This window comes from Eufriesea mexicana, unplaced genomic scaffold (genome assembly GCF_001483705.2).
Source record: "Eufriesea mexicana isolate 0111107269 unplaced genomic scaffold, ASM148370v2 scaffold2143, whole genome shotgun sequence".
NCBI classification, from domain to species: domain Eukaryota; kingdom Metazoa; phylum Arthropoda; class Insecta; order Hymenoptera; family Apidae; genus Eufriesea; species Eufriesea mexicana.
The window spans coordinates 1-17007 of record NW_016910297.1 but is presented as its reverse complement, the minus strand read 5'-3'; the positions used below and the strand labels follow the sequence as shown (position 1 = coordinate 17007).

At 34.9% G+C, this 17007-nt stretch overlaps 3 protein-coding genes across 4 annotated transcripts; 2 read left to right on the top strand and 1 right to left on the bottom strand.

Moving 5' to 3' along the window:
* The first annotated feature begins 696 nt into the window (after positions 1-696).
* On the top strand, positions 697-2757 carry LOC108549808 (neuralized-like protein 2). 2 transcript variants are annotated; one of them, XM_017903341.1, is made up of 3 exons: positions 697-1478; positions 1569-1892; positions 1972-2757. In XM_017903341.1, the coding sequence occupies exons 1-3, from the start codon at positions 1139-1141 to the stop codon at positions 2088-2090; spliced, it is 783 nt and encodes a 260-aa protein (XP_017758830.1). In that variant the 5' UTR covers positions 697-1138; the 3' UTR covers positions 2091-2757. The 2 variants fall into 2 exon arrangements, with proteins under 2 accessions (XP_017758830.1, XP_017758829.1); XM_017903340.1 differs by having other exon boundaries at positions 1969-2757.
* Positions 2758-2929: 172 nt separating this feature from the next.
* LOC108549775 (uncharacterized) lies at positions 2930-8707 on the bottom strand. Its single transcript, XM_017903291.1, has 14 exons — positions 8632-8707; positions 8163-8350; positions 8031-8075; positions 7839-7948; positions 7406-7619; positions 6912-7242; positions 6148-6497; positions 5163-5399; positions 4951-4995; positions 4757-4866; positions 4306-4528; positions 3666-3843; positions 3443-3595; positions 2930-3309 (listed from the first exon to the last, which is right to left on the bottom strand). Exons 1-14 carry the CDS (start codon positions 8684-8686, stop codon positions 2930-2932), a joined length of 2619 nt encoding a protein of 872 aa, XP_017758780.1. The 5' UTR covers positions 8687-8707.
* A 2787-nt stretch (positions 8708-11494) lies between these two features.
* On the top strand, positions 11495-13391 carry LOC108549774 (odorant receptor 4). Its single transcript, XM_017903290.1, has 5 exons — positions 11495-11943; positions 12545-12644; positions 12707-12829; positions 12890-13045; positions 13326-13391. Exons 1-5 carry the CDS (start codon positions 11495-11497, stop codon positions 13389-13391), a joined length of 894 nt encoding a protein of 297 aa, XP_017758779.1.
* The last annotated feature ends 3616 nt before the right edge of the window (positions 13392-17007 follow it).

Sequence of the window (17007 nt, the reverse complement as noted above, 5' to 3'; positions counted from 1 at the left end):
CTTATTTGTTTTGTGACTGCGTGACCGAGAATACGCTACGTATAAGCTCCGTGAATCGGGCCGCGTGTATTTTCTGATCGATTTTCGATCTACCGCGAATAATCGTAATGTATTAAAATTGCGAACGATTTTCACACACGGTTTATAGAATTTTAAAAATTTAAAATAGTCTAAATTAGTTTAAGTTAATAATTTATGTAATTTAAGATGCCATTGGCGAAATCGCCGAGAGATGTAAACCTAGAATACTTCGATATAGAACTAATTGTAAGATGATCTATAGTGGAAGATGCAGGCTTCAAATATAGTTTAAAGATTAGATTTAATACAAAAATTGTGTAAAACTTATTGAGGTGGCTAGATTACTTTTAAATAAAAGTCAGAAATACTACAGGGTCCGATAATTGGGGTTGTTATATTCTTCTTTAGATTAAAATCATGAATTATGTCTCATATATATTAATTGTTTCCATCTCTGAGTATTTAAAGAAAATACTCGTTTCAATTGCAGATTGATAACTCCGTTCTGGTTATGTTGACATTAGTATTATAATAGTACTTTTTCCGCAGTACGTGACAAATCATTTACTATTTCATTCTCATATAACTTATTAAACTCCGTTCAATAACATCGTGGCATTGAGGACCAATGCTACACTACTGTCAACACATATCCAATCAGCTGTTTCTGTTTCGTTTCTGGTAGTATCATATCCGTCAGATCGTCGTAAGTCTTGTGTCTGCTTTCATTCTTGCTTGAAAGTCAGTTTCGGAATAAAATTTGGTTATGACAACGTATATTAATCAGTATACGCATATAACGATAGTGCTAAAACGTAGCTACTAAAGCAGTTTCGATGAAAAGGTCGCTGAGATAAACGTCTAACCTCACTTTTCAGCCGCTAGATCGCATAACCATGTAAATCACCGAAAGCATTCCAATGTATCATTTAAATCCACTCTACGGCGCGGAAAATGCATCCTGGTTCTTTTCTGCGAAATATCGGAACGTTTTAAGTTATTCTTTTCGTATTTTTCTCAATGAGGTTTATCGCGAAATCAGGTTGCTGCAGTACTCTCAAAAACTTGTAGTACCAGTGCTAGGAGTTGATTTCTCCAGTAATTATAATATAGTACGATGACCGAAAAATCAAGGAAGATAGTAACTAGATTTCACCCGGTTCACGGGGAGAATATTAGGCTTTGCGAAGATAATACAGTGGCATATCGCACGACCAGTTTTGCAAACTCTCTAGCCTTCAGCGAAAAACCACTGCAACCAGGTGAAATATTCTTGGTAGAGATCGAGAACACAGAAGAAGGATGGAGTGGACACATGAGGCTGGGACTTACTCTTATAGATCCTGCCTCAGCCAGTCTGCCGCAATATGGTATGCCTAATCTAGCTAAGCTTGGAAATACATGGATATTTGCTATTACCAAGAGCCATACCATATGGGGTAATCTTGGAATCTATGGTAAAGACTTAGAACTATGATCTATATGATTTCTAATTCTATTTGCAAAGTTTATATTAATATATATTATATATATATATATATTTTTAGGTGGAGGAGTACCACCTGGAGAGAAGAAATTAATCACAGATGGTGTAAATGTGCAAACTTCTCGTGGAGTTATTCCATTTAATGCTCTAAGACCAAACACAATTGATTCTTCTCAATATATCTTACCTACTGATGCTGGTAGTCGTATTGGAATTATGTATGTGCCGCAATCTGGTTCCGACAAAGCAGAAATGCATTTCATAATTAATGGTGAAGACCAAGGTGTATGTGGGAAAGACATACCATACAAGGCAGGACCTTTGCGTGCTGTAGTAGAAGTATATGGTAACACGAAACAAGTCAGGATAGTTCAGCTATATGGTGGTATGTTTCTTATCCCTCTTAAATACAATATCTTCAAAAAACTTTAATTTTTTTTTTTAATAATTATATGTTTCAGCAGTATCTACCCTACAAAGTGCCTGCCGTGATGCTATACTACAATATACTAAAAGGAACGCAATTGATTCGCTTCCACTTCCGCGGGTTCTAAAAGATTATCTATTATATCAGTCACAATGAAATTCACGTCATTCCACCTTGTTTCTTGATCGTATCTCTCGTCTCCTTTGTATAACCATTTCAATACTCGCATAATTTCTTTAACAATTCAATTTTTCTGCAATATTTTGCAATACATTTATCGCGTAAATCATGCTTTCATTTATTCTAGTTACTTTATTCTAGGAAGCAAAATGAAAGTCTGTAAAATGAATTTAGAATTGCTTTCACTCTTCCAGCCGATTCTTTCATTTTTAATGTGTATAATTTATCATGTATGTAGTACATGTAATTCGCGTAAATGCTAAACTGTAATGTGTACATAATGTAAGAAGTTGTTGACGGAACACCGAGTAAGTTCTGATAAGCGAAGGAGCATAGTGTTTTCTAATTCCTGCATTTAGCACTTATTAGCGACTACACTTTTACAATTTTTCATTCTACCATTCGCTAGAATTATCCATATGTTTTATGCCGCAAGTAAATCTATATAAACTTCATCTAAAGTAAGTTTCACGCAGAACTATCGATGTATATCGTTCTTTTTCTATTGTTACATCTCATTGTACGTAACGATGACATTTTAAGATAAACTTGGTCGCACTGTTAACAAACGCAAAAATGGATCTGATTGACGTAGTCAATTAAATCCGACATGTTTTTCCAGAATAAATGTATTTATAAGAAAAACGTGATTCTTTAAAACACCTAATACTTCTTGTTTCTGCTATACATCACAAAAATACTATACACTCGTGACTAAATTATTTAATCAATACCATAATTGTATCAGAAATACTTTGCATTTATTTCACATTTTTTGACCTGTTTTTAATGCAAATTACAATTAAGAAACTGGTTTATAAATTAGATTTTAACGGAAAGGAACTTTTGTACCAGCTCGTTGGTAGAGAAACAATTAGTATTATTATATAAACGAATAAAACGCTTAAGAAAGCAAGCCATCCGATCAAAATAGAAGTGTATCTCCAGGTAAACTCTTTCTTATCGAGGGACATCAAATTTGTATTGTCATCTACGTTCATTTCGATTCTGGCCGATACTTTCGGATCCAAAATACTCACTAAAAATACTTGACCTACTCTGCTTTCCAAAATTGAAACTATGGTCGAGGATACCCACATTGGTGCTTCGTTGTTTAATTCTTCTAAATAACGCAAAGTACTAGTCAGTATCAGAGAGAATGCTGCTAAGACGAGAGATTTTTCATAGAACACAACTGAAAAAAGAAAAGCAAGGTAACATTGCTAATCTCGAGCACATACTTAAAGTAACAAATTTTAAGTTTCTCCAATATTATTTAGTTATTCCATTTTCCTTTCACTCGTCATCGTAGAAAATCAATGACTTACGCAGTTGTGGTGGATAGGCCCCATTGAAAGGAATCATCCAGTTCAATTCCAGTAGACAAAGAAGGTGCAAAACAAAATTCAAATTCGCTATTATCATACGCTCCATGGATTTCGGCTCTAACCACAGTACCATCAGTGTCGTCATCATTAAAGCTATATGCAAATATAAGATAATTCCCATTATGGTATATTCATTTATAATAATAAATAACATTTTACGAACCTATAGCGAAAGTCATGTATATTATACTATACATGGAGGATTTTCTTTTTATAAGAATGTTATAGGCTAACAAGTCGGTGGTAAAGCCTAAACCAAACTTGAAGTCAACTTCGTGTTTACTTTGAGAAATTTCCACTGTTTCCCACTCCAAATTTTTGTAGGGCGCATCCAGTAGAAGCTAAGAATTACTGTGTATCAGAATTTTCTAACATTCCATGAAGAATTCGAATAAATTAATCCATTAAATTACACGCCGTTAATATTTCGCAGCAATAAATTATACAATTGAGAGTTAGGAATAGATACACTTGCTGACATAAGTTAAGAAATAAACCAATCATTTGCGTTTGTATATTCTGTATCCTCTGGGATACGTATATTAAAATTAAAAAGAGCAAGAAGAGACATTTTATACAGTGATAAACGATCAATTTTTCCTATGTAATAAGTATAAACCATATTTCTAATTTTAATTCTCATATCTCAGGAGATAAATAATCGAAAGAAAAATATACAAAAATTATCAAATATACAAATTATTATTTCGTCGCTAACTCTTTGCCAGTAAATGTATAGAATCCTGAGGTGTCAAAGAGTCATGATAAGACAAGATTCGAAGATGCTGAATTTTTATACGCACTTCGGGTTCAAGTTTAAAATTTTTACTCCGCAAAGTTACTTCTTTGTTCGAATGTGACCACGAGGCGATATGTATGGAGCAGTTCATCATATCATAAGGCCACCAAGTATGATCAAAGTCGCAAAATGTCAGATATATGATCGGTGCAACATAAATTACGGTTCCATCATACTGTATTATACACTGGGTCGTTGGTATCTCCATATCGACGTTCCACGGTGTTCTAAATGTCCAGACAAATGGTAATAATCGAACGATCAGACTTTAATAACGAAACTTGCAAATTGCAAACGAAATGCTTAGTATGGCGGATGATCGTTCGAAGAATTATGTTAATTAATCCACGGATGGATCCTTTAAATTCCAAGTTAGAGATTTCTTAGAAACGATTGTTATACTAATTGTTAATGAACATTTGTTTACATCACAGGCATTTTTATCGACAACTTACGCGCTGTGAATTACGATGTCCGGAGTCCAGATCATGTTGCTCGTCACGCGAATAGAACGAATATTGCCGAAATCCTGCGGCTTCCACACGAAATGAGAATCTTTCCAGATCTGTGGTTTGTTTAAAAAGTACGAAAATGTTTCTAATTTTCTCTGATACTGATCGGAAATACGTCAACGAATCACTTCACTCACCAATCTTATCCAAACGTTGAACTCGACAGTGTTCTCCAAATTATTCTAACGGATAGGAATAAAGTACAAAGGAATCGAAGATTTATCAATTAATCTTCTATTAAAATTAAACTAAATTCCTAAATATCTCGATTATACGTTATAAAACATTGCCAAATTTATATCGTGTAACGACTTATAAAGAAAAATAATAGCGAAGAAAGATTACTCACAACTTGGAAGTGATATACGTTTAACCCAAAATCAATGGCAGTGGTATTTTTATTCTTGTCTATACTTCTCTCGTAAGAATTGTAATTACAAAATAGATAGTTATACAGCTGTAGCATCGAAGTATTTCTTGGGATGTCTTTGCAAAAGATCGACGAAGAAGTTGCTTGTTTAATTAAAAGAACGTCGAAGATCACGAATAAAACAGGAAATAGATTCTTCATATTTAATCGTGAGAGCTAGGAACGAAACGGCAGATCCACAGTGACTGCAGATCGATAGATCGAGAAGAACAGTCGCACGCCCAGTGAAATGTTAAACCGAGAACATTGAAAACCGCCCCCTTTCGCTTCTTATCACTCACGCTTCTATCAGTTTTAGAATTTTCGATTGTACGTTAATAAATGAAACAAAAATAGACCATTTTCTCTATTCAGAAAATCGTCTCAGAGAAACGACGCTGGTCTAACGCTATTTTTAGTAGACCAAAGAACAAGGGAATATTTAGAAGCAAATTGGAACTAATGAGAAATAAAATCGACGAAAGAACCAAATCGAGGTGCTCCTTTGAGAAGAAAAAGAAATACCTGATCTCGAATTATAATCTCCGAAGTCTAAAATAGAACGAAACCGTACGAACAATCTACTTTAGCCAAAATATCTCCTAATTATATTTAATTATCTACCACACGGATAAATTGATTTAAACGTCTGTCTATTATCACAACTCGAACATTTCTTTTTACACGTGTATATTAAAAGGAATATATATCAGTGTTATCGAAATACTTATTAATAAAGCTAATCAATCAGATAAATTAAATATTAAAAATAGAAGAAAAACCAATAGCGCTTAAAATTAAAAACGTTGTATTTAAAGATCCATAAAGTAAAAAGGAGAAGCATCGCTATAAATGATTGTTTATTAAAAATGAGAATCTACAGTTGACTTTCGATGACACGTAGAACAAAGAACGATTTTCATGAAGATGGTACAAGGATGATAATAATGATGACGTAGATGAAAATCACGAGGAAGAAGAACAACCACTCGATTATGGCCGCGAAATGTCTCCACGACGATTCCTTGGGGCTGGTTCGAGGTTTTGGCAACTCTGAGTTATCTTCGGTTTCTCCGCTCAATATTCTCTCGGTCGATAATTTGGAATCGTCGTCGGCAAGAATGAGGAAACGCCCGGCCCTGTTACTTAGGACGAACGACGTGGTCGTAGAGATCCAATATGGCACCTCGATATTTATCTCTTGCATCTTGCGGAGCAAAGCGGTTAGCATTAAGGCGAATACGGCCAGAAGTAGCGAATTTCGATAGTAGAGTACTGGAAAAGCAAATATTTGGATTAGTAGAGACCTGCTATATCGACTGCGCTGATTGCTAATGATCTACGAGGTGTACTACGTAAGTTTATGTTCGTATGGAGTTATATACTGCGTAACAGGTACAATGTTTGCGTAGAATTACGCTCGCGTGCTACTGTATCTGCACGGAGTTACGTTTCTGCAGTACCATTTTCGTGTAGAAGTACTTCTACTTTCCGTACTACTACCTTCGCGTAGAAGTAGGTCTGTGTGGTATTATTTACACGCAGAACCTCGTTTCTGTAGTTTTATTATACATTCGTGTAGAATTATGTTTCTATACTACCACTTTCGCAATAAAGTTAGGTTAGGTCTCGTAATTAATAATATTAACGATCAGTTCATTCGTAGTCCAAGATACTTAAGATACTTACATATACTAGGAGGATTGGTACCATTGTGAGGTAGTTGCCAATGCAAATCAAATATACAGAGCATATGGCAGATCAAGTTCATCCCAGCCATAGCCATTCTTTCTGTGGACCTCGAGTCCAACCAAAGTACAGTCAATGTAAGCAACATGAGCGCTATAGCAGGTGTAATATACGTGGTATGCATTATACCATGATGTCGACGTATGTCGAACTCGTAGGTGATCATGGGGTAACTATCGTTTGGGCAACATTTGTATTTCTTTAACACTTTGTACGCGTTTACCACTTTGAAATCCCACTCGCTATTGTTCGAGAATCCCTCCATTTGAAACTGCGGAATCACGTAAGATTGAGTATTAATATTAACGAAAAATCCAAAGATTTTTATTATTTAATTGCACTCCGTAAGTTTGTCAAACTTTTGTACTGCTACGCAGGCTTTGGAACTCTAAAACTGTTGCTAATTGCAGTCATTTCGACCAGATACTAATTACCCCTTTTCTGTCCAGGTGGAAGCTCACTTCTTCTCCAGTATGAACCCACGAACCTAAATTAATTCGACATCGATGCGTGTCATAGGGCCAAGAAGAAAAGTCCGTGGCGCATTTAGCTACGTGTCTCATCGATGGCACACAGCTGACCGTCCCTGAGCTCATGATCAAGCATAACGTCGGTGGTATACCGGTCTGGTCCATTGACATGTCGCCGCTATTTAAGGAGAACGTGAGTTTCGATCAAACAGGAATCAGCGAGAGTAAGGGCTCGGAATATCAACTGCCTACAACTTGAGAATCGGTAATTTTTCAAAGACCGCAAGATTTTTAGATCCTCGATGAGGAAAAGAGTTTATCTCGATTCTTCGGAGAAATAAAGTATAATAAAAAGAGAAAATTCATTTCCTAGCAGGTAACTCATTTTTCTGCTTACGAATTATAGACGGAAATATCTGGAACCCAAATTTCGTCACTTTTCATGTGAATAAAATTGATCCCGTCGAATTTGCTAGGCTCCCATGACAAGTGTACATCTGACCAGACCTACAATGAAAAATATTCGACACCCTGGACGGAAAATGCTGGATCGGTACTTGAATGAAATCTGAAGAAAATGGTCACTTACGAGCGTCATCCAGCTGTGCAACGTCATTCTGCTGTTCCAATCATCCTAAAGAACGGATTCAAGAAATAACGTTAAATATGTAAAATTCGAGATGGTTATGTTGACTTCGATCATTTTTAAATCAATGCTTACGAATTCCAGGATTTTTGGCAGCAATTGTATGGTCACGTTGTTGACAATATGATGAGACACAGTCGGTCGGACATTACGGTCGTATTCGCAGAAAAGGTACCTCTTCAGGCCCGTTAATGACGATGGGTTGTCATAATTTTTGCAATTGAGTGACAAACCGATATTATTTACGTCGATTAAAGTGGCTACTAAAGAAAATTTCGAATTAAGATCAGACGTTTGCGTTGCAGACATTTCGTAATATGATCGAAAACAAAATGGCGCTGGCGAAGGTGGTGAAATAAACGGTAAGAAATAGAAGCGATAGAATCGAATAATCAAGCGAATTTAATATGAAATTTTATTTCATTTTATTAATGGTTGAAATGCAACTTTTACTTGAGAAATAGTATAAACGACTGATTGTGAGAAAATTTGTCTGCGTCGAGTTAACGAAGCGATTTGGCAATGACACTTGACAACGTTTTACCTGTGTAACTTTCTCGTAGGAGGTATAAAAGTCCAAGTATCGTTAGTATTCTCATTTTGATTGAAATGAGACAACAGCCACCAGTCGACTGAATGATTCCTCGTTCGTGGCAGAACGATTATCAGACGCCCCGTGAAATTCGAAGCTGCAGATAGGCGAGACGCCCCCATGGTGGTTGAATGCTTTCCAAATATTTTCAGATAGAGCATAATAACGAGGCAATTAGCCATGCACAAACAGCTCAACGATACACGATCACACGATTAATTGACTTTGCCGAGTTTATTCAACCTCGTGACAAATTGCACTTTTGGCCATGGAATGATTTACTGATTTCTAAAGCGTTTCCTCAAACACGAAATGCTCGTATTTCCAAAGTCTAGGGATCTGAGAACTCTAAGAAAATGACTTTTGTGGTATTCAAACAACATTGACAATGACAACATTACTCAACACGAATTTTCATCTGCAATTTTGTGTAATTTTTGTAGAATTTACTTTGCTGGTAACGAACCTTAATCGAAATTACACTATCGTCCTCAGTTTTCGAAAAATGTGAGAGTTTCTAAAAATGCGCGATTTTTGGCTAAAACGAAGTATAACGATAATTAAAGGTATCCTTTCAAATAACAGCTGGTAAATTTAGTCCACTTTCCTTCGAATTTTCTAACACTGTGAATTAAACATTCGGTGACATCGCTCATTTTTTAATGGAAATTTAAAATGTTCATAGACATATTTATTTTGTCAGATTTTGAAGACGTCTGCTGGATACCTGTCGGTGTTACTGACTATGAAAGTTAGACTGATCGAAGATATAAATAACTATATGGCTATAATATGCTTGTCCTCGTTTATGCCAATAAAATACGGACCATGATAGTCATTTTGATTATCCAATATATACATTTGATTATATGATAATAAATATTAACGACGACTTATACACACGGTTCGGTAAGAAAAATATTACGATTATACCAATTTATACATATTATTTATATATTATAGTATTATAGTATAATACTATTATAGTATAAAAAATTATTATTAATATAAAAAACGATTGAAAAATTGGTATATTTTTTAAACTTACAGCTTGTAGAAGCACCATCATCTTTAAAATTATTCATGCACCTCCAATGATACTTGAAGTCACAGAAAAAAGGAAAAAAGGATAATAATAAATTAATTTTTAATATCAAAGCATAGCGGAAAGATATTGATATCGATTTAAAGACAACAATCACCCGTTGGTTCCATCGCGAGAAAGCATAACGAAAAGCATACTAAATTTATTGCATAGTAAAATCCAGAAAACACCAAAACTCCGTATCAACAGTTACGTATCATATCGAATAAATGAATAATTTAAAAACCTAAATTTACACGGAACAGAAGTCAAGCTATTAACCTTATAAATCAACTTCATATTTCATGCAATTTCCAAGTATCATATTCGCCGGTCAACCGGATATCTATAGAAGCACCAATTTTTAATAAAAATACCACTGAAGAGTCAATAAATAAATATATATATATATATATATATATTTGCTGAAAAATTATTATCACAAATTTTACTCGTATTCACAAAAGAAGAATACAACGTGTACCAGTAATACAATGTATACAAGTAAGTTGCAACAACGCAAGCCCTTTCCATCCCTTCTTTCTCATTTTCGTTTGCTCAAAGAGGTTATGAATAATTACAGACGAATATTTGCAAGTGCTGAACTATAACATTACATTCAATTGAAGCATGCAATCGAGAACTTACTGAACTACATAACCGTGAATAATTGATATTTCTAATGCACGAAGGAGGCATGCGCTGTGAAAATGTTTTAAAAAGGAATAGGTTTCGAATATGAGAACCGATGGTTTAGTTACAAGAAGGAGAGCTCGATGGATGTTCAAACAGGTAATTTTACAGATTAATTAGCAAGCATCCATTAAGAAATAATAATTTTTGCGCAAACTTATATTTTATCTCGTCGTCTATAAAATAAAAATAAAAGAAGTTGGTGCTATGTATTTTTAATTACGCCATAGAACTAGAACTTTTAAGTACACCATAGAACTGCAATATACACGTTGTATACTGGATTACGTAAGAGAAAAATTATTTCTTGTACATTCTTATGTATCAGATATAAAATATGTGAATGTCTTGAACAAACTCACAATGAAGTTCATTGGTATCTGGCCAGACGAGAGAAAATGGAACCGGCCATCGAGTTTCTACGTACTGATACCGTTTCTCTTGATGTTCTGCTTCGTCTCTGTACCGATGTGTCTTAATCTCCCATTAATTGCGGACGATTTTAATCTAGTGATCGAGAATTTATCGATGGGTAACATTACTTTCATAATTTCGCTTATAAAGATCTACGTTATCTGGATCCATGGCAAACGTAAGTTTCGCATAGTCGTAAAGATTAGAACTATACACGGTCATAGAAACTGTACGCAATCTTAATTGGAAACGAAGCATTTATATTTAATATTTTGTTAAAAAATTGTATAATATTATATTTAGACAGGAATCAAATCAAATTTATATTTTCCACCTTCGATTTTTATAATTTTTCCCATAAACTGTCTGTAAATAGTTTCGTCTGTAAAGGTTTCGACCTTTGATCGATTTTAATAATTTATTTGCAATTCCATTCGTTATTAAAACGAATTCCAGCAACCTCTAACTTCTTTCATAAGCCTCGATTATATCGAGAGAACTTAGGTTAATAAAGTTAAGTTAATTTGCAATTTGCATACACCACTGAAAGCGAATGTAATGTCCATTTAATTAGAACAAGACTTTGAAGCATATTCTATTCGCCATTTTCTTCCCTTATAAGCAATGAAATGTCTGGTGGACAGCATGGCCCGCGATTGGAACACAGCATCGGACGATAGCGAACATGAAACAATGATAGTGATCGCGAGGCTCACTAAGAGGATTATAGGAAGGAGCATTATGCTTATGCTGTTTGTACTCTTTTCTTTCCTGGTTCTATATATATATTCTGCAAAATTCAGGAGTAATAAACTTTTCTTCTATGGTTACTACTTTTATAACGTCAGCATCAGCCCAAACTACGAACTGACAATGCTTGCTCAATTGTTGAGTATTATTTATTCATCCATCGGCTATACAGTTGTGGACAATTTTGTGGTCATGTTAATTCTACACGTCTGTGCACAGCTTATGAATTTGAGGAACCAATTGAAGAAGTTTCAGGGGTACGATAAGCAAGAGTTGGAGATGAAGTTGAAGAAGATCGTTCGGAAGCACATATATCTGAACAGGTTCGTATGGGAAAACTTTGGATGATCGACGATGATACGTCGATGTGGAGAATTTCTATGTGAAATTTTCTAAATTTTCGTGTCACTGAGAATACGAATTACTCGAGAGTGAAACGTTGATCTGCCAGAACGAAGATTCTTTTTCTATGTCTCGGTGTTACTCCAATTTTTAAGGGAAGAAGAATCTTTCCACTGTGGAAACGAAAGTGTTCTGCATGGGTGGCATATACGTGTGGATCGAGTGGAACGAATACTTATGCCAGAGTGTCGATTGCGAGCGAAGAGTGTGTCTAGGAACGCACTCGAAAATTTGGGGTACATGACGCCATGTTGCGCGTATGAAGCGACTGATGGAGAAAGAGGGAACGGGTTTAGAAAAGGAGAAAATGTACGAGGTTGAAATAATTAGAGTGCAAACGTGTGAGAGCTTGAACTTCTTCGCGGTAGAATTTTATTAATTTTTATTATTACAACTAGATATCTTGCGTGTTTTACTTGTCATCTCCCTAACCTCGTCCCACGAACAGGTGGGATTTAAATTAAAATAATCCCTAGGCTACATTTCGCTAAACTCGCTAATTATGTCACATGCATTTTTAAGGTTCGTAAAAACGGTAGAGAATTGTTGCAACGTGATGCTTTTGATCCAGATGCTCGGATGCACCTTTCAGATGTGCTTCCAGTTTTTAATGGTTATCATGGTACGAAAATAGAGCGTATCCTTCTTGAAATTTTACTAATTCTGTCGCAATTTTATTTGTAGTCGCTTAAAGATGTAACGAACGAATGCTTCTTTCTCCAAATCTTCTTTATGTCAGGATATCTTATATACGTGATGCTGCAGTTGTACATGTATTGTTACGTGGGCGAGAAACTTTCGGTCGAGGTACTGTGAGAAAAAGGGAAATGAATTAATGCTTGTATCTATAATGGACAATTTTTCCAGAGTACTGAGTTGGCCAATGCCGCATACGATTCTGAATGGTACAATTTATCCCCTAGAAGTGCAAAGTTGCTAATAATTATCATATGCAGAGCCAGGACACCGTTAACTATAACAGCAGGCAGATTTTGTTCTTTTTCCATGCAGCTATTCTCTCAGGTAAGAGCAAAAGCGTTATAATATATCCATTAGACATTCTTTCTAATGATAATGAAAAAGATAATCTTCTTTACCACGGACTTTAGCTATTAGAAGAAAGAACACGCGTTAAAAACATTTTACATTTTTATAAAATTTTATACGGTATATATTTAAAGAATATGCACTGTGTTTTTATTCCTATATATATATAGTTCATATTTTCTAAGTAAACAATATTTTTCTCCTTTTTACATATACATCTTGCTTTAATACATGATCAATCTCTTTTGCATTTCAGGTTCTAAAAACCTCGATGCAATATATTTCCGTTCTATGTACAATTAACATGGATTACAAGAATTAATAGACAAAGGATCGTTGAAATTTCCTGACTGTCCTCGTAGCGATGATAGTGCGATAGAAATTTAGTGTGTTCTTCTTTTTAAATTTTGATCCTGAAAGCAATGAATTAACCGTCAAAGAAGCGAGAAACGAAAATAAATGTGAAATTAGACGTTGTGCAAAGTATTAAAGCTATCAATTATTAACGAGAGTGCTTCTGGTGAAAGTTCGAGACATAATTTCTTTTTTCCCGTCTTCTATCCCTCGACATTTTTTTCTTCGAAAAACTTTGGGTGCATACTTGAACAGCTTTAAGCTCATTTGTAGACGAGTGCTTACGGCCGATCCGCATATCGAAGAATATTTGATGAAGCAGTGTACGATTACGTCGAATACAATGTGCAAAACGAATTTTAATCTTTAATATCCATTGTATAATTATGCGGAGTTTACTTTCCTGAAAACGAATCCATAATCGAAATTGCTCTGTTACCCTCAGTTTTCGAAAAATATGAATTTTTCGAAATGGACTAGATTTTTGACTAAAATGAATTATTACATGAAAAGTAATAACGTGAAAATTCATTGTTGTCTTACAAGTTAGGTGAGAGTATCCCGAGTTTATTAATGTCCATAATTATAATCATTTGTGCACCTAAGCAACTATAGTTAATTATTAAATGCAGTGATAGTTGATAAAAAATGTATAAATTATAAAATTTATCATTAATAATACATTGAAATTGTCAGTAATACATTGCTTAAAGCATAAAAATACTTAATATAAATGCATCACGGAAATTTATATTCTAAAAGCAAAATATAAATAAAGTCTATAAATTATTTTATTTATTGTTAATAACAAATTAATATCGTTAATAACAAATTGTACGCAATGTAAATTTATAATAAAAGTGAAAAAGTTAATAATTAATTGCATATTTGCTTGAATTTATAACGAGCTTGTGTTAAAATGTAGCAATAATTTGCGAAAAATTAATAAATTATTGTATCTATTGTTAATAACAAATTAATATTGTCACTAACAAATTGTTCACATTGCAAATTTATAATAGAAGTGAAGAAATTAATTAATTATCGACTATTAACGCAGAGAAATAATAATTAATGGAATCGATAAAGTTCGGAAATTCCGTCGATGTTCGGCTGATCGGCAGCTATATAAGGACCGACGCGACGAAACTAAAACCATTTGTCAGTTCGACTTGGGACGTAGGGGGCAAAAATTTTTAGTGCGCGAAGGGGTGGGAGGTCCGAAGTGAGGTTGGGGTTAGCCACCCTACCCTCACCCCACCCCATTAAACAATTTAATCATAATTTTTTCTTCCAGGTTTAATTTATTTTTTTTTCAGGATTTAATTTTTTTTTCGTTTCAGAATTTAATTATTTTATTTTTTTTCAGATTTCTTTACCCTCTCTATTTATTCTCATTTATGAATTCGAATATTTCGTATAATATTGTTATATCGTATAATAAGTTGGTTTGCTTATGTCTCAACGTTAGTTCGTTTATATCTCATCATTGGGTTCTTCATGTCTTACCGTTGGTTTGTTTATGTATCATCGTTGGCTTGTTCATTCCGTATGGTTAATCTTTGTAGTTTATATTCGTTTCGCTTTTATTTTGTTTTTATTATTTGTTACGAATCCATTTCTTTTCAGGTTTATATATTTTGTTTTCAACTTTTCAGATTTTTCAAGACATCTTTGGACGACGCGGGATGCGTGCGATTATTACATCTAAGTAGATTTAAGTACCTATATGGTAGATTTTAAGTTTTTAAGATTTCATCGGAAGACGTTGGACGGCGAGGGATGCGTGCGTTTAGACTTACGTAGCTGTAAGTAGTTATAACATAGATTTCTAGACTAAGTTTCATGTGCGCGTTATCTGTTCACAGGCAAACTACCTAACTTGGAGCGAAATATATCAATTCTCTATTCCCCTCGTTTACCAAATAGAACGTAATTGTTCTCGCTACAATTGCAATTGTTCTTAAGTATCGACTAGTCTACGCGACGTACTTCCCGTGTACTCGACAACTCCACGCCTCGTAAGACATTCTCACGGCTCGTCTCCGACACTCATTTCTGCCACTGTCAGTCTCGTCTTGCATCGGGATCTCTGGTGACCCTCGGGCTGGTGAGGCATCTGGAGTAATACGAGGGTCCGTCGACCTTAGTCGTCCTGGGTACCAATCCGTGCACACGACCGGGGGATGGGCCCTGCAGTCGGAATCATTGCAAGAGCGTGCCTGCCTGCCCCTCTAGCACTTGGTGGCTAGTGGTTATGTTTGCATAGAGCCGGGGTATGGAGCATGCGCGTGATTCCGACTGTTAGGCCTTACATAGGACTCTCGGATTGTCTCTGGGTGTTTCACTGGTTCGTTGGCTGCCTCAGGTCATCGAGTAAGCCATAGCGAGATCGGCAGTGGCAGGGTGAGTAAGGCCCGATCGGATGGGTGCTGAGGTGTGAAGTTGCTTGTACACGGGAGTGCGTCGCGTAGGCTAGTCGGACTTTTGAATAATCGCGTCCCTTTTGTAAGACACGATATTTAATAAATTGTCAGTAGCTTTACTTTAACTTCTTTCGCTCGAAGTTAGGTTAGACTACCTTTGATACAGATAGCGCCAGCAGGCTGCGCCACTAGGGCGCATGTCGGGTCTCGATGCGTAGCCACCTCCACGTGGTGAGACCTGGTAATTGGTATCGTTTTCCAAAGAATAATTTCAGGAAAACGATACCAAGCTAAGAGCTACGCACAAAGTTTAAGATATTTCCTATTTTTTGTAAATTTTCAATGTTTCAGTTAAACATTTGACGATTTTTGAGGTTGCGAGAGGTAAGTGGACGGAATTCTTGACAATGACGTCATTCAAATACAGTTATAGTTCATAAAAATGTATAAATAATCTAATTTGTTATTAATAATAAATTGTTCATAGCGTAAATTTAGAATACAAGAAAAGAATTAATTCATTGGTTATTACTTGAACAATATCGTACTAATGTTTAAATGTATCTATAATTTACAAAAGTGTAAAAATTATTACACTTATTTCTAATAACAAATTGGTCACAAATTTATAATACAAGTGGAAAAATTACAAAATTAGAGGCTATTACTAGTATATATAACGTATTTACGTGAAAATGTATATATAATTAGCAAGCAGTTAATAAATTGCTACATTTAGTGTTAATAACAAATATTTTGCAACGTATATTAACGATAAAAGTCAGAAAAGTTAATAAATTATTAACAACTACTTAAACAAACAACGTATTTTTATAAAAATCTATTCGTAACTTACAAAAAGGTAATAAATTAATAAATTTATTGTTAATAACAAATTAAAATTGTCGATAACAAATAGTTTGAAACGTATATTAACGATAAAAGTCAAGAAAGGTAATAAATTATTAGTTATTACAGCGGAAAAGTAACTTTTAAAGGAATCGGTAAAGTTCGGAAATTTTCGCTGATCTTCGTCCGGTCGCGGCTATATAAGGGGCCCGCGTGCAAGCTCGAGCCAGTTCTCGCTTCGACTTCGGAGGGTCCGCGTTAATATTTTTTATTTCAGCTACTAATTATTTTTTGTTTCAGGTTTTAATT

Bases quoted from the DNA above. Each gene is read 5' to 3' on its own strand.
- LOC108549774 (XM_017903290.1), top strand. From the start codon at position 11,495: ATGAAATGTCTGGTGGACAGCATGGCCCGCGATTGGAACACAGCATCG. The intron at 12,645-12,706 runs GTACGAAAATAG...TTTTATTTGTAG, and splicing joins AGTTTTTAATGGTTATCATG to TCGCTTAAAGATGTAACGAA. The intron at 13,046-13,325 runs GTAAGAGCAAAA...TTTGCATTTCAG, and splicing joins CCATGCAGCTATTCTCTCAG to GTTCTAAAAACCTCGATGCA.
- LOC108549775 (XM_017903291.1), bottom strand. From the start codon at position 8,686: ATGAGAATACTAACGATACTTGGACTTTTATACCTCCTACGAGAAAGT. The intron at 6,498-6,911 runs GTAAGTATCTTA...TTGCTTTTCCAG, and splicing joins TACCAATCCTCCTAGTATAT to TACTCTACTATCGAAATTCG. The intron at 4,996-5,162 runs GTGAGTAATCTT...CCTATCCGTTAG, and splicing joins ACGTATATCACTTCCAAGTT to AATAATTTGGAGAACACTGT.
- LOC108549808 (XM_017903340.1), top strand. From the start codon at position 1,139: ATGACCGAAAAATCAAGGAAGATAGTAACTAGATTTCACCCGGTTCAC. The intron at 1,479-1,568 runs GTAAAGACTTAG...ATATATTTTTAG, and splicing joins GGGTAATCTTGGAATCTATG to GTGGAGGAGTACCACCTGGA. The intron at 1,893-1,968 runs GTATGTTTCTTA...TATATGTTTCAG, and splicing joins GATAGTTCAGCTATATGGTG to CAGTATCTACCCTACAAAGT.